This window comes from Hyperolius riggenbachi, chromosome 3 (assembly GCF_040937935.1).
Source record: "Hyperolius riggenbachi isolate aHypRig1 chromosome 3, aHypRig1.pri, whole genome shotgun sequence".
Lineage (NCBI taxonomy): Eukaryota > Metazoa > Chordata > Amphibia > Anura > Hyperoliidae > Hyperolius > Hyperolius riggenbachi.
This window is the reverse complement of record NC_090648.1, coordinates 58,674,759-58,699,032: the sequence shown is the minus strand read 5'-3', so window position 1 is coordinate 58,699,032 and position 24,274 is coordinate 58,674,759. Positions and strand designations below refer to the sequence as shown.

Below are 24,274 nucleotides of genomic sequence, written 5' to 3'. Positions count from 1 at the left end.
GACGGTTCACGTACAGGCCACAGGGGAGCACCCAAGAAAACCCACTCAATACCGCCCATGTTGTCCAGGACAACAACCCTCACAGATCCAAAAGAACAGGACCAGATAATTACTTGGATGACCTCTCAAGCGTCCAGCAGTGGGTTAAGCAGCACCAGCACATCACGCACGAGGTCCGAGTCCTCAGCCAGTTACAAGGAGCCAGTGGGCACAAAGCTGACACAACCGGCAGCGACACCACGCACACAACTGCCAGATAACCAGAGGACGTTGGAGTGAGCTGCGCAGAGGTTGTTCTGGGGAGCTCTACTCCACGGCGGCGGCCCCCCACAATGACATATGAGTTTGAGGAGATGGAAGAGGAGGGTATGGACAATGTGGACATAGACCCAGATTTTGTTTGTGAACGAGAACATCGCCGTCGTAGCAGCAGCACAGATGAGTCTGTAGAAGAACCCACTGCTGCAGGAGTTCGCCTTGTGCCACAAGGTAGGCGGGGCGCAATTTCAGGCACCACAAGCGTGGAAGTTCAAGTGAGAGGCAAAAGAGGTGCAAACAGAAATCGCCAGCAAGGCAGGTGCTCCAAAGTCTGGGCTTTCTTTGAAGACTGCACTGAGGATGTTACCATGGCGATTTGCAAGTTGTGCAAGACCCGCCTGAGCAGGGGGAAAAGTATTAACAACCTCTCCACCACCAGCATGAGCCGCCACATGCTATCCAAACATCCCACTCTGTGGGCAAACGCGGCAGGACAGGGCACCACCAGCAACACTGCCTCCCTTGGGTTCACCAGACTCACCACCAGACCTGCCTCAGCAGCAGCAGTAGCCCAGCCATTGCGTGGTTCACAACATTCACAAACATCAGACGACGCTGACACTGTCACTTTCCGGAGTATTGCTCTTGAGGTCTCCCAGTGTTCATCAAACACAACAACCAACAGCCCTTCGGTGTGCAGCCCTACGGTTCAGTTGTCTGTGTCGGAGATGTTTGAGCGCAAGAGGAAATTGCCAGCAAATGACCCCCGGGCCGTGGCAGTACTAACAGCCAGCATAGCCAAGCTTCTGGCCTGCGAAATGCTGCCATATCTAGTCTGGAGACAAACAGCTTCAAGGGCATGATGTCAGTGGCCATCCCACGTTACGTGGTTCCCAGCCGCTACCACTTTGCGCGCTCTGCAGTGCCTGAGTTGCATGAGCACGTGGTCAGCAAAATAACTCGAAGCTTGAAGAATGTCGTTGCCTGCAAGGTTCACCTCACCACTGACACCTGGACGAGTGCGTTCGGCCAGGGTCGATACATCTCCCTTACCACGCACTGGGTGAACCTTGTGGAGCCTGGCAGCGATTCCTCACCTGCTACGGCGTAGTGTTGGGCGAACAGTGTTCGCCACTGTTCAGGTTCTGCAGAACATCACCCTGTTCGGGTGATGTTCGAGTTCGGCCGAACACCTGACGGTGCTCGGCCAAACCGTTCGGCCGCATGGCCGAACTAAGAGCGCATGGCCGAACGTTCCCCGAACGTTCGGCTAGCGCTGTGATTGGCCGAACGGGTCACGTGGTTCGGACCCGAACGCGCTCTGATTGGCCGAACGGTCACGTGGTTCGGGTAAATAAATACCCGAACCACGTCATATCTCCGCCATTTGTCTGTGGGTTTAGCTTTGAGTAGGCAGGCAGGGTAGTTCGCGCTCCAGCCACGCTAGCCAGGGTCCCCCCCAGTCATTGTGTGTCGCTGCTGGGAACAGTAGTACACCGCTCGCTCAGACAGACTATATATAGCATTGTTTACTGCCACTGTGTACCTCGCTCAGCCACGCTATATATAGCATTGTGTTTTCTGACACTCTGTGTACACGGCTCAGCCTGACTATATAGCATTGTGTGTACTGCCAGTCTGCCACTGTGCACCTCGCTCAGCCACGCTATATATAGCATTGTGTTTTCTGACACTCTGTGTACACGGCTCAGCCTGACTATATAGCATTGTGTGTACTGCCACTGCACTGTGCACCTCGCTCAGCCACGCTATATATAGCATTGTGTTTACTGACACTCTGTGTACACCGCTCAGCCTGACTATATATCATTGTTTACTGACACTCTGTGTACACCGCTCAGCCAGACTATATACCATTGTTTACTGACACTCTGTGTACACCGCTCTGCCTGACTATATACCATTGTTTACTGACACTCTGTGTACACGGCTCAGCCTGACTATATAGCATTGTGTGTACTGCCACTGTGCACCTCGCTCAGCCACGCTATATATAGCATTGTGTTTTCTGACACTCTGTGTACACCGCTCAGCCTGACTATATAGCATTGTGTGTACTGCCACTGTGCACCTCGCTCAGCCACGCTATATATATAGCATTGTGTTTATTGACACTCTGTGTACACGGCTCAGCCTGACTATATAGCATTGTGTGTACTGCCACTGCACTGTGCACCTCGCTCAGCCACGCTATATATAGCATTGTGTTTTCTGACACTCTGTGTACACGGCTCAGCCAGACTATATAGCATTGTGTGTACTTCCACTCTGTGTACACCGCTCAGCCAGACTATATAGCATTGTTTACTGACACTCTGTGTACACGACGGCTCAGACACACTATATAGCATTGTATACTGCCACTCTGTGTACACCGCTCAGCCAGACTATATATCATTGTGTGTACTGCCACTCTGTGTACACCGCTCAGCCAGACTATATAGCATTGTTTACTGACACTCTGTGTACACGGCTCAGCCACACTATATAGCATTGTATACTGCCACTCTGTGTACACCGCTCAGCCAGACTATATATCATTGTGTGTACTGCCACTCTGTGTACACCGCTCAGCCAGACTATATAGCATTGTTTACTGACACTCTGTGTACACGGCTCAGCCACACTATATAGCAATGTATACTGCCACTCTGTGTACATGACTCAACCAGACTATATAGCATTGTGTTTACTTCCACTCTGTGTCTGCTGTGCCTGGGAACAGTAGTACACCGCTCACCCGCCACTGTATAGCATTGTGCTCTGTGTCGCTGCTGGCAATAGTAGTACACCGCTCACCCACCACTGTATAGCATTTCTGTACTGCCACTGTACTGCTGCCAGTCAGCGTGTACTTTAAGGATAAGTGAAATGAGGAAGAAATCCGGTGAAAGAGGGAGGGGCAAGGGAAGAGGTGTTTCCCCTGACGGTTCACGTACAGGCCACAGGGGAGCACCCAAGAAAACCCACTCAATACCGCCCATGTTGTCCAGGACAACAACCCTCACAGATCCAAAAGAACAGGACCAGATAATTACTTGGATGACCTCTCAAGCGTCCAGCAGTGGGTTAAGCAGCACCAGCACATCACGCACAAGGTCCGAGTCCTCAGCCAGTTACAAGGAGCCAGTGGGCACAAAGCTGACACAACCGGCAGCGACACCACGCACACAACTGCCAGATAACCAGTCCGATGAATTACCTCAGGACACAATGGGGTATTCGCAGGAGCTATTCCCAGCCCAACAAACTCCCACCTTTCAAAGGTCAATGGAGGAACAGCCAGAAATGTTGTGCCCGGATTCACAACCATTAACTGTGGGAAATGCACCGCGCACTGAAATGCAAGGCGAGTCCGAGGAGGACTCGGAAACCCAAATCCCAGAGCAAGTTGGGCAGGAGGGGTTGCAATTGCAGGAGGTCGGCCGAGAAGCTCTGGAAGACGACGTTGGAGTGAGCTGCGCAGAGGTTGTTCTGGGGAGCTCTACTCCACGGCGGCGGCCCCCCACAATGACATATGACGAGTTTCAGGAGATGGAAGAGGAGGGTATGGACAATGTGGACATAGACCCAGATTTTGTTTGTGAACATCGCCGTCGTAGCAGCAGCACAGATGAGTCTGTAGAAGAACCCACTGCTGCACGTGCACGAGTTCGCCTTGTGCCACAAGGTAGGCGGCGCGCAATTTCAGGCACCGCAAGCGTGGAAGTTCAAGTGAGAGGCAAAAGAGGCGCAAACAGAAATCGCCAGCAAGGCAGGTGCTCCAAAGTCTGGGCTTTCTTTGAAGACTGCACTGAGGATGTTACCATGGCGATTTGCAAGGTGTGCAAGACCCGCCTGAGCAGGGGGAAAAGTATTAACAACCTCTCCACCACCAGCATGAGCCGCCACATGCTATCCAAACATCCCACTCTGTGGGCAAACGCGGCAGGACAGGGTACCACCAGCAACACTGCCTCCCTTGGGTTCACCAGACTCACCACCAGACCCGCCTCAGCATCAGCAGCAGCAGTAGCCCAGCCATTGCGTGGTTCACAACATTCGCAAACATCAGACGACGCTGACACTGTCACTTTCCGGAGTAGTGCTCTTGAGGTCTCCCAGTGTTCATCATCAAACACAACAACCAACAGCCCTTCAGTGTGCAGCCCTACGGTTCAGTTGTCTGTGTCGGAGATGTTTGAGCGCAAGAGGAAATTGCCAGCAAATGACCCCCGGGCCGTGGCAGTAACAGCCAGCATAGCCAAGCTTCTGGCCTGCGAAATGCTGCCATATCGAGTGGTGGAGACCAACAGCTTCAAGGGCATGATGTCAGTGGCCATCCCACGTTACGTGGTTCCCAGCCGCTACCACTTTGCGCGCTCTGCAGTGCCTGAGTTGCATGAGCACGTGGTCAGCAAAATAACCCGAAGCTTGAAGAATGCCGTTGCCTGCAAGGTTCACCTCACCACTGACACCTGGACGAGTGCGTTCGGCCAGGGTCGATACATCTCCCTTACTGCGCACTGGGTGAACCTTGTGGAGCCTGGCAGCGATTCCTCACCTGCTACGGCGCGGGTGTTGCCCACGCCGCAAACAGCTGCACCGCCGTCCCTCCCACTGGATAACAACAGCAGCACCTACCTCTCTGACTCCTTCTCCTCCAACGCATCTCAAAGCTGTACCTCATCCGGAAACGCTAACCCAGCACCAGCAGCAGTAGGATCGTGGAAGCAGTGCAGCACAGCTGTTGGCATGCGTCAGCAAGCGTTGTTGAAGCTGATCTGCCTTGGGGATAAGCAGCACACAGGGGAGGAAATTTGGAGGGGAATAAAGGAACAGACGGATTTGTGGCTGGCACCGCTGGACCTGAAACCGGGCATGGTTGTGTGTGATAATGGGAGTAATCTCATTCGCGCTTTAAGGTTGGCTAAGCTGACACACATCCCTTGCCTGGCGCACGTGATGAACCTAGTAGTTCAGCGGTTCCTGAGGACGTACCCAGGCGTGCCCGATCTTCTGTTGAAGGTGCGTCGAGTGTCCAAACATTGTAGAAATTCCAGTACTGCTTCGGGGGCACTCGCCAAGATGCAGGAGCGCTTCAATCTCCCCCACCATCGCTTGCTGTGTGATGTCCCTACGCGCTGGAATTCTACGCTGCACATGCTAGCCCGCTTTTGCGAGCAGAAGAGTGCAGTGGTCCAGTACATGACGGCGCAGTACCGAGGCGCATCCGGACAGCTGCCAAGCTTCTGTGGATCCGATTGGGCCAACATGTTGGACCTCTGCCAAGTCCTCCAAAATTTTGAGCAATCCACGTTGCTTGTGAGCAATGACAACTCTTCAGTCAGCATTACCATACCACTGCTGTGTTTACTGAAGAGGTCAATGTTGAAAATCAAGGAAACAGCTGTCATGATGCAACTGGGGGAATCTGAAGGAGAAAACGATCAGCGTGATGGTACCAACATCAGGCCATCCGCCTCAGGAAACGCTGGCCCCAGCAGCAGCTATGACGAAGAAGAGGAGGAGGAACAGCTGTAGTTGGAGCAGGAATTTCATGCCACCACTGACGAGGGCCAGAGCGGTGCACGTTGGACTTCCACAATTCAGCGCGAATGGTCAGCAGAAGCAGACCAGGAGGAAGGTGACGACTATGATGCATCACAACAACTATCACAACGCTCACAAGAGGATGATGAGGATTCTGGTAGGACTCTGGCACACATGGCTCAATTCATGCTAGACTGCATTGAACGCGACCCACGCATTGTGCGCATTCTGGACAACACCAATTACTGGGTTTATACCCTTCTGGATCCACGGTACAAACACAATGTTCCAAAACTGCTTGAAGAAAGAGTCAGACAGGTCAAAATGGAAGAATACCAGCAGGCCCTTGTGGAGACTTTAGAGAGGAGATTGACATCCTCCCCCTCCTCTAGCCAGTTGTACGCCGACAGACTGACTTCCGCAAACCCAGGACGACCAGGAGGGCAGCAAACAACGCAAGCCGCAGCTAGTGCCCAAAAGGGAATGGTATCGGCAGTGTCCTTGGAGTGGGAAAATTTTCTGACACCCATGCAGCCGCAGCCCACTGAACAGCAAGCGTGCAGATCCACCTCCAACACCGATCACCTGGAGAAGATGGTCAAGGACTACATGTCAGATGGCGTAGCTGTGTCGAACCATCCATCTGCACCCTTCAACTATTGGGTATCGAAGCTAGACACCTGGCACGAACTGGCAATGTACGCAATAGAGGTGCTGGCTTGCCCGGCAGCCAGCGTTATGTCGGAACGCTGTTTCAGTGCTGCCGGAGGCATCGTCACAGATCGGCGTATCCGCCTCTCCACAGAAAATGCAGACCGTCTGACTCAAATTAAAATGAATCAATCCTGGATTGGAAACGACTACGCAACACTCCAGGACCCCAACCAAGTAACATGACCAATGAACATCTGGGATGGTGTAGCGTTTCCGGTCCCTGTTTATTGAACCTCTCATCTTTATTACATTTATGACTGCATGGCGGCAAAAAGCATTGCTGCTATATCCGCACGCTTTTTGTCCTCATGCAAGGCCGGCGTTGTTGTGTCTCAAAAAGCATGGCCTTCTCCTCCTGCACCTGCTCCTTTTCCATCACGTGTGCTGCTGCTGCTGCGTTAGCGTTGCCGGTCCCTGTTTATGGAACCTCTCATCTTTATTACATTTATGACTGCATGGCGATAAAAAGCATGCTATCCGCACGCTTCTTGTCCTCATGCAAGGCCTGGGTTGTTGTGTCTCACAAAGCGTGGCCTTCTCCTCCTGCGCCTCCTCCTGTTCCATCACGTGTGCTGCTGCTGGTGCTGGGTTAGCGTTGCCGGTCCCTGTTTATGGAACCTCTCATCTTTATTACATTTATGACTGCATGGCGATAAAAAGCATGCTATCCGCACGCTTCTTGTCCTCATGCAAGGCCTGGGTTGTTGTGTCTCACAAAGCGTGGCCTTCTCCTCCTGCGCCTCCTCCTGTTCCATCACGTGTGCTGCTGCTGGTGCTGGGTTAGCGTTACCGGTCCCTTTTCCTGGAACCTCTTCTCTGTATTACACTTATGACTGCATGGCGACTAAAAGCATGTTACCTGTGCAAAGAAACATGACATTCTCCACATTTAAAAGACAGTTTTTCCTTTGAAACTTTACAATCAATTTTCTCAAAAACTATAAGCTCTTTTTCAAATATTTTTTTTCCCCTTGTACCCACTTCCAAGGTGCACATACCCTGCTAATTTGGGGTATGTAGCATGCAAGGAAGCTTTACAAAGCACGAAAGTTCGGGTCCCCATTGACTTCCATTATGTTCGGGGTTCGGCGCGAACACCCGAACATCGCGGCGATGTTCGGCGAACGTTCGCGAACCCGAACATCTAGGTGTTCGCCCAACACTACTACGGCGCGGGTGTTGCCCACGCCGCAAACAGCTGCACCGCCGTCCCTCCCACTGGATAACAACAGCAGCACCTACCTCTCTAACTCCTTCTCCTCCAACGCATCTTAAAGCTGTACATCATCCGGAAACGCTAACCCAGCACCAGCAGCAGTAGGATCGTGGAAGCAGTGCAGCACAGCTGTTGGCATGCGTCAGCAAGCGTTGCTGAAGCTGATCTTCCTTGGGGATAAGCAGCACACAGGGGAGGAAATTAGGAGGGGAATAAAGGAACAGACGGATTTGTGGCTGGCACCGCTGGACCTGAAACCGGGCATGGTTGTGTGTGATAATGGGAGTAATCTCATTCGCGCTTTAAGGTTGGCTAAGCTGACACATGACGAAGAAGAGGAGGAGGAACAGCTGGAGTTGGAGCAGGAATTTCCTGCCACCACTGACGAGGGCCAGAGCGGTGCACGTTGGACTTCCACAATTCAGCGCGAATGGTCAGCAGAAGCAGACCAGGAGGAAGGTGACGACCATGATGCATCACAACAACTATCACAACGCTCACAAGAGCATGATGAGGATTCTGGTAGGACTCTGGCACACATGGCTCAATTCATGCTAGACTGCATTGAACCCGACCCACGCATTGTGCGCATTCTGGACAACACCAATTACTGGGTTTATACCCTTCTGGATCCACGGTACAAACACAATGTTCCAAAACTGCTTGAAGAAAGAGTCAGACAGGTCAAAATGGAAGAATACCAGCAGGCCCTTGTGGAGACTTTAGAGAGGAGATTGACATCCTCCCCCTCCTCTAGCCAGTTGTACGCCAACAGACTGACTTCCGCAAACCCAGGACGACCAGGAGGGCAGCAAACAACACAAGCCGCAGCTAGTGCCCAAAAGGGAATGGTATCGGCAGTGTCCTTGGAGTGGGAAAATTTTCTGACACCCATGCAGCAGCAGCCCACTGAACAGCAACCGTGCAGATCCACCTCCAACACCGATCGCCTGGAGAAGATGGTCAAGGACTACATGTCAGATGGCGTAGCTGTGTCGAACAATCCATCTGCACCCTTCAACTATTGGGTATCGAAGCTAGACACCTGGCACGAACTGGCAATGTACGCAATAGAGGTGCTGGCTTGCCCGGCAGCCAGCGTTATGTCGGAACGCTGTTTCAGTGCTGCCGGAGGCATCGTCACAGATCGGCGTATCCGCCTCTCCACAGAAAATGCAGACCGTCTGACTCAAATTAAAATGAATCAATCCTGGATTGGAAACGACTACGCAACACTCCAGGACCCCAACCAAGTAACATGACCAATGAACATCTGGGATGGTTTAGCGTTTCTGGTCCCTGCTTATTGAACCTCTCATCTTTATTACATTTATGACTGCATGGCGGCAAAAAGCATTGCTGCTATATCCGCACGCTTTTTGTCCTCATGCAAGGCCTGGGTTGTTGTGTCTCAAAAAGCATGGCCTTCTCCTCCTGTGCCTGCTCCTGTTCCATCACATGTGCTGCTGCTGCTGGGTTAGCGTTGCCGGTAGTGTTGGGCGAACAGTGTTCGCCACTGTTCGGGTTCTGCAGAACATCACCCTGTTCGGGTGATGTTCGAGTTCGGCCGAACACCTGACGGTGCTCGGCCAAACCGTTCGGCCGCATGGCCGAACTAAGAGCGCATGGCCGAACGTTCCCCGAACGTTCGGCTAGCGCTGTGATTGGCCGAACGGGTCACGTGGTTCGGACCCAAACGCGCTCTGATTGGCCGAACGGTCACGTGGTTCGGGTAAATAAATACCCGAACCACGTCATATCTCCGCCATTTCTCTGTGGGTTTAGCTTTGGGTAGGCAGGCAGGGTAGTTCGCGCTCCAGCCACGCTACCCAGGGTCCCCCCCCAGTCATTGTGTGTCGCTGCTGGGAACAGTAGTACACCGCTCGCTCAGACAGACTATATATAGCATTGTTTACTGCCACTGTGTACCTCGCTCAGCCACGCTATATATAGCATTGTGTTTACTGACACTCTGTGTACACGGCTCAGCCTGACTATATAGCATTGTGTGTACTGCCACTGCACTGTGCACCTCGCTCAGCCACGCTATATATAGCATTGTGTTTACTGACACTCTGTGTACACCGCTCAGCCTGACTATATATCATTGTTTACTGACACTCTGTGTACACGGCTCAGCCAGACTATATACCATTGTTAACTGACACTCTGTGTACACGGCTCAGCCAGACTATATACCATTGTTTACTGACACTCTGTGTACACGGCTCAGCCTGACTATATAGCATTGTGTGTACTGCCACTGTGCACCTCGCTCAGCCACGCTATATATAGCACTGTGTTTTCTGACACTCTGTGTACACGGCTCAGCCTGACTATATAGCATTGTGTGTACTGCCACTGTGCACCTCGCTCAGCCACGCTATATATATAGCATTGTGTTTACTGACACTCTGTGTACACCGCTCAGCCAGACTATATAGCATTGTTTACTGACACTCTGTGTACACGGCTCAGCCACACTATATAGCATTCTATACTGCCACTCTGTGTACACCGCTCAGCCAGACTATATAGCATTGTGTGTACTTCCACTCTGTGTACACCGCTCAGCCAGACTATATAGCATTGTTTACTGACACTCTGTGTACACGGCTCAGCCACACTATATAGCATTGTATACTGCCACTCTGTGTACACCGCTCAGCCAGACTATATAGCATTGTGTGTACTTCCACTCTGTGTACACCGCTTAGCCAGACTATATAGCATTGTTTACTGACACTCTGTGTACACGGCTCAGCCACACTATATAGCATTGTATACTGCCACTCTGTGTACACCGCTCAGCCAGACTATATAGCATTGTGTGTACTGCCACTCTGTGTACACCGCTCAGCCAGACTATATAGCATTGTTTACTGACACTCTGTGTACACGGCTCAGCCACACTATATAGCATTGTATACTGCCACTCTGTGTACACCGCTCAGCCAGACTATATAGCATTGTGTGTACTGCCACTCTGTGTACACCGCTCATTCAGACTATATAGCATTGTGTTTACTTCCACTCTGTGTACACGGCTCAGCCTGACTATATAGCATTGTTTACTGACACTCTGTGTACACGGCTCAGCCACACTATATAGCATTGTATACTGCCACTCTGTGTACACCGCTCAGCCAGACTATATAGCATTGTGTGTACTGCCACTCTGTGTACACCGCTCAGCCAGACTATATAGCATTGTGTGTACTTCCACTCTGTGTACACCGCTCAGCCAGACTATATAGCATTGTTTACTGACACTCTGTGTACACGGCTCAGCCACACTATATAGCATTGTATACTGCCACTCTGTGTACACCGCTCAGCCAGACTATATAGCATTGTGTGTACTGCCACTCTGTGTACACCGCTCAGCCAGACTATATAGCATTGTGTTTACTTCCACTCTGTGTACACGGCTCAGCCAGACTATATAGCATTGTGTGTACTTCCACTCTGTGTACACCGCTCAGCCAGACTATATAGCATTGTTTACTGACACTCTGTGTACACCGCTCAGCCAGACTATATAGCATTGTTTACTGACACTCTGTGTACACCGCTCAGCCAGACTATATAGCATTGTGTTTACTTCCACTCTGTGTCTGCTGTGCCTGGAAACAGTAGTACACCGCTCACCCGCCACTGTATAGCATTGTGCTCTGTGTCGCTGCTGGCAATAGTGATACACCGCTCACCCACCACTGTACAGCATTTCTGTACTGCCACTGTACTGCTGCCAGTCAGCGTGTACTTTAAGGATAAGTGAAATGAGGAAGAAATCCGGTGAAAGAGGGAGGGGCAAGGGAAGAGGTGTTTCCCCTGACGGTTCACGTACAGGCCACAGGGGAGCACCCAAGAAAACCCACTCAATACCGCCCATGTTGTCCAGGACAACAACCCTCACAGATCCAAAAGAACAGGACCAGATAATTACTTGGATGACCTCTCAAGCGTCCAGCAGTGGGTTAAGCAGCACCAGCACATCACGCACGAGGTCCGAGTCCTCAGCCAGTTACAAGGAGCCAGTGGGCACAAAGCTGACACAACTGGCAGCGACACCACGCACACAACTGCCAGATAACCAGTCCGATGAATTACCTCAGGACACAATGGGGTATTCGCAGGAGCTATTCCCAGCCCAACAAACTCCCACCTTTCAAAGGTCAATGGAGGAACAGCCAGAAATGTTGTGCCCGGATTCACAACCATTAACTGTGGGAAATGCACCGGGCACTGAAATACAAGGCGAGTCCGAGGACTTTGAAACCCAAATTCCAGAGCAAGTTGGGCAGGAGGGGTTGCAATTGCAGGAGGTCGGCCGAGAAGCTCTGGAAGACGACGTTGGAGTGAGCTGCGCAGAGGTTGTTCTGGGGAGCTCTACTCCACGGCGGCGGCCCCCCACAATGACATATGACGAGTTTCAGGAGATGGAAGAGGAGGGTATGGACAATGTGAACATAGACCCAGATTTTGTTTGTGAACATCGCCGTCGTAGCAGCAGCACAGATGAGTCTGTAGAAGAACCCACTGCTGCACGTGCACGAGTTCGCCTTGTGCCACAAGGTAGGCGGCGCGCAATTTCAGGCACCGCAAGCGTGGAAGTTCAAGTGAGAGGCAAAAGAGGCGCAAACAGAAATCGCCAGCAAGGCAGGTGCTCCAAAGTCTGGGCTTTCTTTGAAGACTGCACTGAGGATGTTACCATGGCGATTTGCAAGGTGTGCAAGACCCGCCTGAGCAGGGGGAAAAGTATTAACAACCTCTCCACCACCAGCATGAGCCACCACATGCTATCCAAACATCCCACTCTGTGGGCAAACGCGACAGGACAGGGTACCAGCAACACTGCCTCCCTTGGGTTCACCAGACTCACCACCAGACCCGCCTCAGCATCAGCAGCAGCAGTAGCCCAGCCATTGCGTGGTTCACAACATTCGCAAACATCAGACGACGCTGACACTGTCACTTTCCGGAGTAGTGCTCTTGAGGTCTCCCAGTGTTCATCATCAAACACAACAACCAACAGTCCTTCAGTGTGCAGCCCTACGGTTCAGTTGTCTGTGTCGGAGATGTTTGAGCGCAAGAGGAAATTGCCAGCAAATGACCCCCGGGCCGTGGCAGTAACAGCCAGCATAGCCAAGCTTCTGGCCTGCGAAATGCTGCCATATCGAGTGGTGGAGACCAACAGCTTCAAGGGCATGATGTCAGTGGCCATCCCACGTTACGTGGTTCCCAGCCGCTACCACTTTGCGCGCTCTGCAGTGCCTGAGTTGCATGAGCACGTGGTCAGCAAAATAACCCGAAGCTTGAAGAATGCCGTTGCCTGCAAGGTTCACCTCACCACTGACACCTGGACGAGTGCGTTCGGCCAGGGTCGATACATCTCCCTTACCGCGCACTGGGTGAACCTTGTGGAGCCTGGCAGCGATTCCTCACCTGCTACGGCGCGGGTGTTGCCCACGCCGCAAACAGCTGCACCGCCGTCCCTCCCACTGGATAACAACAGCAGCACCTACCTCTCTGACTCCTTCTCCTCCAACGCATCTCAAAGCTGTACCTCATCCGGAAACGCTAACCCAGCACCAGCAGCAGTAGGATCGTGGAAGCAGTGCAGCACAGCTGTTGGCATGCGTCAGCAAGCGTTGTTGAAGCTGATCTGCCTTGGGGATAAGCAGCACACAGGGGAGGAAATTTGGAGGGGAATAAAGGAACAGACGGATTTGTGGCTGGCACCGCTGGACCTGAAACCGGGCATGGTTGTGTGTGATAATGGGAGTAATCTCATTTGCGCTTTAAGGTTGGCTAAGCTGACACACATCCCTTTCCTGGCGCACGTGATGAACCTAGTAGTTCAGCGGTTCCTGAGGACGTACCCAGGCGTGCCCGATCTTCTGTTGAAGGTGCGTCGAGTGTCCAAACATTGTAGAAATTCCAGTACTGCTTCGGGGGCACTCGCCAAGATGCAGGAGCGCTTCAATCTCCCCCACCATCGCTTGCTGTGTGATGTCCCAACGCGCTGGAATTCTACGCTGCACATGCTAGCCCGCTTTTGCGAGCAGAAGAGTGCAGTGGTCCAGTACATGACGGCGCAGTACCGAGGCGCATCCGGACAGCTGCCAAGCTTCTGTGGATCCGATTGGGCCAACATGTTGGACCTCTGCCAAGTCCTCCAAAATTTTGAGCAATCCACGTTGCTTGTGAGCAGTGACAACTCTTCAGTCAGCATTACCATACCACTGCTGTGTTTACTGAAGAGGTCAATGTTGAAAATCAAGGAAACAGCTGTCATGATGCAACTGGGGGAATCTGAAGGAGAAAACGATCAGTGTGATGGTACCAACATCAGGCCATCCGCCTCAGGAAACGCTGGCCCCAGCAGCAGCTATGACGAAGAAGAGGAGGAGGAACAGCTGGAGTTGGAGCAGGAATTTCCTGCCACCACTGACGAGGGCCAGAGCGGTGCACGTTGGACTTCCACAATTCAGCGCGAATGGTCAGCAGAAGCAGACCAGGAGGAAGGTGACGACTATGATGCATCACAACAACTATCACAACGCTCACAAGAGGATGATGAGGATTCTGGTAGGACTCTGGCACACATGGCTCAATTCATGCTAGACTGCATTGAACGCGACCCACGCATTGTGCGCATTCTGGACAACACCAATTACTGGGTTTATACCCTTCTGGATCCACGGTACAAACACAATGTTCCAACACTGCTTGAAGAAAGAGTCAGACAGGTCAAAATGGAAGAATACCAGCAGGCCCTTGTGGAGACTTTAGAGAGGAGATTGACATCCTCCACCTCCTCTAGCCAGTTGTACGCCGACAGACTGACTTCCGCAAACCCAGGACGACCAGGAGGGCAGCAAACAACGCAAGCCGCAGCTAGTGCCCAAAAGGGAATGGTATCGGCAGTGTCCTTGGAGTGGGAAAATTTTCTGACACCCATGCAGCCGCAGCCCACTGAACAGCAAGCGTGCAGATCCACCTCCAACACCGATCGCCTGGAGAAGATGGTCAAGGACTACATGTCAGATGGCGTAGCTGTGTCCAACAATCCATCTGCACCCTTCAACTATTGGGTATCGAAGCTAGACACCTGGCACGAACTGGCAATGTACGCAATAGAGGTGCTGGCTTGCCCGGCAGCCAGCGTTATGTCGGAACGCTGTTTCAGTGCTGCCGGAGGCATCGTCACAGATCGGCGTATCCGCCTCTCCACAGAAAATGCAGACCGTCTGACTCAAATTAAAATGAATCAATCCTGGATTGGAAACGACTACGCAACACTCCAGGACCCCAACCAAGTAACATGACCAATGAACATCTGGGATGGTTTAGCGTTTCCGGTCCCTGTTTATTGAACCTCTCATCTTTATTACATTTATGACTGCATGGCGGCAAAAAGCATTGCTGCTATATCCGCACGCTTTTTGTCCTCATGCAAGGCCGGCGTTGTTGTGTCTCAAAAAGCATGGCCTTCTCCTCCTGCGCCTGCTCCTGTTCCACGTGTGCTGCTGCTGCTGCGTTAGCGTTGCCGGTCCCTGTTTATGGAACCTCTTATCTTTATTACATTTATGACTGCATGGCGGTACAAAGCATGCTATCCGCACGCTTCTTGTCCTCGTGCGAGGCCTGGGTTGTTGTGTCTCACAAAGCGTGGCCTTCTCCTCCTGCGCCTCCTCCTGTTCCATTACGTCTGCTGCTGCTGGGTTAGCGTTGCCGCGTGGTCCCTGTTTATTGAACCTCTTATCTTTATTACATTTATGACTGCATGCATGGCGATAAAAAGCATGCTATCCGCACGCTTCTTGTCCTCATGCGAGGCCTGGGTTGTTGTGTCTCACAAAGCGTGGCCTTCTCCTCCTGCGCCTCCTCCTGTTCCATCACGTGTGCTGCTGCTGGTGCTGGGTTAGCGTTGCCGGTCCCTGTTTATGGAACCTCTCATCTTTATTACATTTATGACTGCATGGCGATAAAAAGCATGCTATCCGCACGCTTCTTGTCCTCATGCAAGGCCTGGGTTGTTGTGTCTCACAAAGCGTGGCCTTCTCCTCCTGCGCCTCCTCCTGTTCCATCACGTGTGCTGCTGCTGGTGCTGGGTTAGCGTTGCCGGTCCCTGTTTATGGAACCTCTCATCTTTATTACATTTATGACTGCATGGCGATAAAAAGCATGCTATCCGCACACTATTTGTCCTCATGCAAGGCCTGGGTTGTTGTGTCTCACAAAGCGTGGCCTTCTCCTCCTGCGCCTCCTCCTGTTCCATCACGTCTGCTGCTGCTGGTGCTGGGTTAGCGTTGCCGGTCCCTGTTTATGGAACCTCTAATCTTTATTACATTTATGACTGCATGGCGATAAAAAGCATGCTATCCGCACGCTTCTTGTCCTCATGCAAGGCCTGGGTTGTTGTGTCTCACAAAGCGTGGCCTTCTCCTCCTGCGCCTCCTCCTGTTCCATCACGTGTGCTGCTGCTGGTGCTGGGTTAGCGTTACCGGTCCCTTTTCCTGAAACCTCTTCTCTGTATTACACTTATGACTGTATGGCGACATAAAGCATGTTACCTGTGCAAAGAAACATGACATTCTCCACATTTAAAAGACAGTTTTTCCTTTGAAACTTTACAATCAATTTTCTCAAAAACTATAAGCTCTTCTTCAAATATTTTTTTTTCCTCTTGTACCCACTCCCAAGGTGCACATACCCTGCAAATTTGGGGTATGTAGCATGTAAGGAAGCTTTACAAAGCACGAAAGTTCGGGTCCCCATTGACTTCCATTATGTTCGGGGTTCGGCGCGAACACCCGAACATCGCGGCGATGTTCGGCGAACGTTCGCGAACCCGAACATCTAGGTGTTCGCCCAACACTAGTTGCCGGTCCCTGTTTATGGAACCTCTTATCTTTATTACATTTATGACTGCATGGCGGTAAAAAGCATGCTATCCGCACGCTTCTTGTCCTCATGCAAGGCCTGGGTTGTTGTGTCTCACAAAGCGTGGCCTTCTCCTCCTGCGCCTCCTCCTGTTCCATCACGTCTGCTGCTGCTGGGTTAGCGTTGCCGCCCGGTCCCTGTTTATTGAACCTCTTATCTTTATTACATTTATGACTGCATGGCGATAAAAAGCATGCTATCCGCACGCTTTTTGTCCTCATGCAAGGCCTGGGTTGTTGTGTCTCACAAAGCGTGGCCTTCTCCTCCTGCGCCTCCTCCTGTTCCATCACGTCTGCTGCTGCTGGGTTAGCGTTGCCGCCCGGTCCCTGTTTATTGAACCTCTTATCTTTATTACATTTATGACTGCATGGCGGTAAAAAGCATGCTATCCGCACGCTTCTTGTCCTCATGCAAGGCCTGGGTTGTTGTGTCTCACAAAGCGTGGCCTTCTCCTCCTGCGCCTCCTCCTGTTCCATCACGTCTGCTGCTGCTGGGTTAGCGTTGCCGCCCGGTCCCTGTTTATTGAACCTCTTATCTTTATTACATTTATGACTGCATGGCGATAAAAAGCATGCTATCCGCACGCTTTTTGTCCTCATGCAAGGCCTGGGTTGTTGTGTCTCACAAAGCGTGGCCTTCTCCTCCTGCACCTCCTCCTGTTCCATCACGTCTGCTGCTGCTGGGTTAGCGTTGCCGCCCGGTTCCTGTTTATTGAACCTCTTATCTTTATTACATTTATGACTGCATGGCGGTAAAAAGCATGCTAACCGCACGCTTTTTGTCCTCATGCAAGGCCTGGGTTGTTGTGTTTCACAAAGCGTGGCCTTCTCCTCCTGCGCCTCCTCCTGTTCCATCACGTCTGCTGCTGCTGGGTTAGCGTTGCCGCCCGGTCCCTGTTTATTGAACCTCTTATCTTTATTACATTTATGACTGCATGGCGGTAAAAAGTATGCTATCCGCACGCTTTTTGTCCTCATGCAAGGCCTGGGTTGTTGTGTCTCACAAAGCGTGGCCTTCTCCTCCTGCGCCTCCTCCTGTTCCATCACGTCTGCTGCTGCTGGGTTAGCGTTGCCGCCCGGTCCCTGTTTATTGAACCTCTTATCTTTATTACATTTATGACTGCATGGCGGTAAAAAGCATGCTATCCGCACGCTTTTTGTCCTCATGCAAGGCCTGGGTTGTTGTGTCTCACAAAGCGTGGCCTTCTCCTCCTGCGCCTCCTCCTGTTCCATCACGTCTGCTGCTGCTGGGTTAGCGTTGCCGCCCGGACCCTGTTTATTGAACCTCTTATCTTTATTACATTTATGACTGCATGGCGGTAAAAAGCATGCTATCCGCACGCTTCTTGTCCTCATGCAAGGCCTGGGTTGTTGTGTCTCAAAAAGCGTGGCCTTCTCCTCCTGCGCCTCCTCCTGTTCCATCACGTCTGCTGCTGCTTGTGCTGGGTTAGCGTTACCGGTCCTTTTTCCTGGAACCTCTTCTCTGTATTACACTTATGACTGCATGGCGACAAAAAGCATGTTACCTGTGCAAAGAAACATGACATTTTCCACATTTAAAAGACAGTTTTTCCTTTGAAACTTTACAATCAATTTTCTCAAAAACTATAAGCTCTTTTTCAAATATTTTTTTTCCCCTTGTACCCACTCCCAAGGTGCACATACCCTGCTAATTTGGGGTATGTAGCATGTAAGTAAGCTTTACAAAGCACGAAAGTTCGGGTCCCCATTGACTTCCATTATGTTCGGAGTTCGGCGCGAACACCCGAACATCGCGGCGATGTTCGGCGAACGTTCTCGAACCCGAACATCTAGGTGTTCGCCCAACACTAATAAGAATCCACCGACTATTCAGTGGAAGTTTGACCTGGAATCATTATAGCTGAGTCACTCTTCTGTGGAATATTTTCAAGCCCAAGCCTTCCCCCTCCTGGCTTAGATTTCCTGCTTTGCATACTGAGAGCTGTGATGACATGGGAGGGGCTGCTCCTGCTGAGAGAGAAGCTCTGTGGCTGCAATATGATCCCTGTGTGTGCTCTGTGTGCACTCTGTCTGCATAGATCAGGCTTTCTCAATACTGATGATGACTGCAGTTTCCATTCCATTCACATCATACCAAAATGAAAGCACATAGATGAAAGGCTGCATTTAGCCTAGATAGCAGCATAGTCTTATATAGCCTAGACAGCACATCCAGAACAACTCATAACCCGGAAGGAGAAGGGATATGAGCCGGCGGCCATATTTGATTTTTCCTGGAGCAAAAATGGATAAAAAACACTAAAAAAGGCACACCAGAGCGGCAAAATTATCAGGTAGAGCATTTATTCTTTACAAGCTATCAACTGATATGTTTATTTTGTGTGAAACGTTCATCTCTGGTTCCCTTTAATCTTTTGTTAAACCTCAATAAAAATTACTGTTGAAAAAAAATTTAGGCTTATACATGAGTATATAAGGTATTATATTTCTGAACACAATATCAGCATGGGAAAAAGGTGGGTGTATTTGGAGCAAATTCTTCAAATTGCATTTTTATGAGATGACGATTTTCTGTGTAACTCTTGTGATCTACTGAGAAGCAAGCAGTATTATAAGCTGCACCATGCTAATTTTGTGTGCCTGACGTGATTATTATATGACGTTTAGTGTTGTAGAATATATATATATATATATATATATATATATATATATATATATATATATATATATATATATATATATATATATATATATTGCTTACTATACTGTAAGAACTTCTCATAATATACTGTAGTAAAAAATAACATATTTATTGAATTGAAGGTGCGATCTATTTAACGTATATTTATTTAATTGCAGTAGATCTCCAGCAGCCCATGATGAGTCACAGAGGAGACGAGCCGCATCACTGCTCAGAGTGTGGGAAAAGCTTCACTTGTCTATCACATCTTATTATACACCAGAGGAGTCACACCGGGGAGAAGCCATTTTCTTGTCCTGAATGTGAGAAATGTTTTGCCAGGATATCACACCTGGAAGTTCACCAGAGGATTCATACTGGAGAGAAACCTTTTTCCTGCTCCGAATGTCAGAAATGTTTTACTGTGAAAGCACACCTCACAGCACACCAGCGGATTCATACTGGAGAGAAGAATTATTTGTGTTCAGAATGTGACAAATCTTTCAATCACATATCAAACCTTAGACGACACCAGAAGATTCATACAGGAGAGAAGCCATTTTCCTGCTCTGAATGCCAGAAATGTTTTAATGTGAAATCAAGCCTCTTAGCTCACCAGAGGACTCACACTGGAGAAAAGCCATTTTCTTGCTCTGAATGTGAGAAGTCCTTCAGCACTCAAAAAACGTTTAACATTCATCTCCGGATTCACACAGGAGAGAAGCCATTTAAATGTACAGAATGTGACAAATGCTTCGCATGGGAGGTAAATCTTACTCAGCATCAGAGAATTCACACAGGAGAAAAGCCATTTAGTTGCTCAGAATGTGACAAGAGATTCTCACAACAGTCATCTCTGAGAAGTCATCAGAAGATACATGAGCGAGTGGATGTGAGCCTGTAAACTAATTTTAATGAACATTTTTGTTGCACCATCAAAGGATTATGACTTTTAATTATAAAAGTTTCTTTACCATATCCATTTCGGAAGCTTATATAGCTTCAGAGAACATGTTGTACAGTATACACAGAAAGTACATGGGTTTTGTTGATTCATTACAAAAACTGCAGATGAAGTGAACTTTGATCCGCTACTATACTAAAACCTAACTGAGTTCTAAATATACTTTTACATTTTTTGCGCTTCAGACAATAGTAACATAAGGACATCCATTTAATTAGTGTTTTATTAACTGTTTGAGGACCACTACCATGTAAACTTTGAAATCCATGTGTATGTATATTTATAAGATGTGCATTTGTCAAAGTGTAAAACACCTTAGAAATCTTTTTTTCCTGTCACTTTTACTTGCAGTTGTTTGTAAAAATCTAACAGATCTGACAGGTGTTGGAATAATCCATGGGCTCATAGGGGAATCATGTTTTTCTTTCTTTTCAAAAGCACTAACTGAATGGCAGGTGCTCAGTCCAGCTACCAATTTAGTGCACAAACATGTAGGGAGGCCGGCCAACATCCTTGTTTATCTCCTTTCCAGGGAATGCTTTTGTAAAGAATAAAGGAAATACTGAGAATCCCACATGAAGAGATGAAATAGTCCAAAACCAAGATTTCTATTAACTACTGTTAGTGACAGCTATCTAACTTCTTATGAGTATGTGTAAACGTTTATTTTAAATGGTCCTTTTAAGTTTTTGATCTGTAAATGTATCTTCCAATCTGTTGTTTACATTAATTAAATAGTTAGTTTGGTTGAAAGAAGACATTCGTCCAAGTCCAACCAGAAAATAAATAAATAAATAAATAAAAAAAATAAAACACCATACTAAACCTGCACCTATCCCAGTTGATCCAGGGGAAGGCAAAGAACCTTACAAGGCCTGGGCCAATCAGCCTTAAAGGGAAAAAATCCTTCCAGACTCCAGATGGCAGTCAGATAAATCCCTGGATCAACTCTTCCGGGAATTACCTAAAAAGTATAGCCTTGGATGCCCTTCCATGCATGGAAAGCATCCAAGCCCTCTTTAAATGCAGATATAAAGTTTGCCATAACTACTTATCGCTTTGAGTCCTATGGGAGAAAAGCGCTTTACAAATGTTATTGTATTGTATTGTATTATATTCCTGAGGTAATTAAATGTGATTATCAGTGTATTTCTATATTTGCATGGCGGTGTGTGGACAACTGGTTTAATCACTTGACGACCAGGGGATTTTTCAGTGATCGGTGCTGCGTGGGCTCTACAGCCCGCAGCACCGATCAGGAATGCAGCAGGGCGATTAGACTACCCCCCTTTTTTCCCCACTAGGGGGATGTCCTGCTGGGGGGGGGTCTGATCGCCGCCGGCTGCATTTGCTTAGTGGGGGGGGCTCTTCAAAGCCCCCCTCCGCAGCGTTCTCCTCCCTCTCGCCCATTCCCTCCCTCTCCCTTCCCCTCTGAGCGGCGCAGGATGGATATCCGTCCTGCGCCTGATAGGATAGGCTTCTGCCTTTCAGATGCCGGCAATCCCCGGCCAATCAGAGGCTGGGGATCGCCGATCTACGTCACGGCGCTGCTGCGCAGCAGCGCCGTATGATGTAAACAGTGGGGATTTCTTCCCCGCGTGTTTACATTTTGCCGGCGAGCCGCAATCGGCGGCTCTCCGGCTGTTCACGGAGACACCCTCCGTGAACTGACATGGAAATGGAAACCCTCAGACAACCAGTTTACGCCAATCGGCGTTAGCTGGTCGTCAAGAGGTTAAGAAAATGATGTAATTTTGTCATTCTATAGTTGATTTATTTTTGTCCCTTCTTGACTAATGGTGGGGGGATAGTTAAAATAGTTTGCAGGTATGTGATTTTAGCTGATGTGTTAATGTGTTTTACATTTATTTTAAGAAAACCTGTAATTTCTTTAGTATTTTGTGTACTGGAAATATTTCACTGGTGTATCTGTGTGTGGTGGTACAGGTGTGCTGCTTGGCCCAGGCAAATCAAGCAGGTACTCACCCACAGCAGGTGAAGAAGGTCATTTTGGCATGCACACTACACCAAGCTGCGCCTGATCTGGGTGCCGCGATAGATGTAATTTTATTAAAGTGAACCTCCAGACTAAAAATCTACTCAGCAGTACTGAAAAGGCTTGGTGTTTCTTTAACAGTTTCACAGCATCAGAATTTTTCTTACCAAAGTCTTACTTTAGCTGCACAGAAGCTATGCTCCGCCCCATCAAAGAAAACTGCCCAGGCATTTTTTCTCTGATGCTGTGCAAAGCATGATGGGATTTCTGATGTTGTTGTTATCATTGCCTAGCAACTGGGATGGGTGATCAGGACACAGGACAGTTGGAACTGTTTATCATGCTTCTTGTCACCTCCTTTCAACCAAAAAGATGGCTACCCTCATGAAATCACAAACATTTGCCTGTTCTTTTAAAACAGGGTGGGTAAGAGATTATATTACCTATCTATTTTAAGTAACATAACTAATGTAACTTAATGATAGTATGTCTGTTTAGGCTGAAGTTCCTTTTTAAGTCTATTTGTGGTGATGCAGTGCAGCAGCGTAGGAGCAGTGGCCTGCCTGATGACCATTTTGCGCACTGCGGATCTTCTGAGGCTCTGTGGCAGAGTACTTTTCCCTAGTCTGTGGTTTAAATGGTATCGTGGGCACTCCCCCTTCTGTGTATCTCCTTGATAACACTTCCCTATCATGTACATTACTATAGATACTCGCAGCATGACCCGGAAGTTTATATATCAATGTCAAAATTGTGTGATGACAATGTAATAAGCATACTGTATACACACATTAATGGTGCTGGGTGCATAGGGAAAGTGAATGGAAAAGAATATTATAATATTTTATATAAAGAGGATAAGTATAAATACATTAAAAAATAGTGATGTTTGTTGTCATACAAAAACCACACTCACAAGGACAAAAACCCTAAGGAGGTAGAGATGTTATGTGGAAGGAAGATCTCATTGGTTATTTTACAGGTTTTCAATTAAAACTAAATAATGACTTAATTCAAAGGAGGTAGAGTCCTAGATTATTTATTTTTACATTTTTTACATTCTAATGTGATTCTACTATAAAGAAAAGGGAGGAGGTTTTTTCTTTTGTAGAACAGCACATAAAGAATACATACAGGCTTGATCAGTGGCGTTGGGATCGCCATAGTGACTGCTATGGGGCCTGTAGCCATGGGGGGCCCGGTGAGAGGGGAAATAATGGGGTCTGTGTTCCCTCACCCAAGAATGCAGAGTAGCACGGCAGTGAGAGCATAGAGTATTAACCTCCCTGGCGGTTTATTTATTTTGCCAGGGAGGCTGCAATGTGTTTTTTTTTAAATTAAAAAAAAAATATTTCATGCAGCCAACTGAAAGTTGGCTGCATGAAAGCCCACTAGAGGGCGCTCCGGAAGCGTACTTTCGATCGCCTCCGGCAATCGAAAGTAACAAGATAGGCCGCAGCCTATCTTGCGGCCTATCTTGTTTCGCTTTCCTCGTCGCCATGGCGATGAGCGGAGTGACGTCATGGATGTCAGTCGACGTCCTGACGTCAGAGCCGCCCGATCCAGCCCCTAGCGCCAGCCGGAACTGTTTGTTCCGGCTGCGCTGGGCTCGGGCGGCTGGGGGGACCCTCTTTCGCCGCTGCACGCGGCGGATCGCCGCGGAGCGGCGGCGATCGGGCAGCACACGCGGCTGGCAAAGTGCCGGCTGCGTGTGCTGCTTTTTTCAAAACGAAAATCGGCCCAGCAGGGCCTGAGCGGCGACCTCCGGCGGCATACCCCGAGCTCAGCTCGGGATTACCGCCAAGGAGGTTAATCAGCTCTCATCTCCATAGCTGATCTGTCTTCTCCAGGCATCCCCATCTCTGTTATAACAGCACCCTCTAGGGGGAAATTTTTCTCCTTGTTCCCACTGTTCTTCTTAACATACCCTGCAAATTTGGTGATCATAGCACATGGGGCA

At 49.3% G+C, this 24,274-nt stretch overlaps 1 protein-coding gene across 1 annotated transcript in view; it reads left to right on the top strand.

Annotated features, from left to right (window-relative positions):
- Positions 1-24,274, top strand: part of LOC137562125 (zinc finger protein 850-like) — a 178,175-nt gene that overhangs the window by 135,847 nt on the left and 18,054 nt on the right. Inside the window, exon 5 of the mRNA XM_068273457.1 lies at positions 19,633-20,236. Coding sequence (XP_068129558.1) covers positions 19,633-20,236 — 604 coding nt within the window. The remainder of the gene's footprint in view (positions 1-19,632; positions 20,237-24,274) is intronic.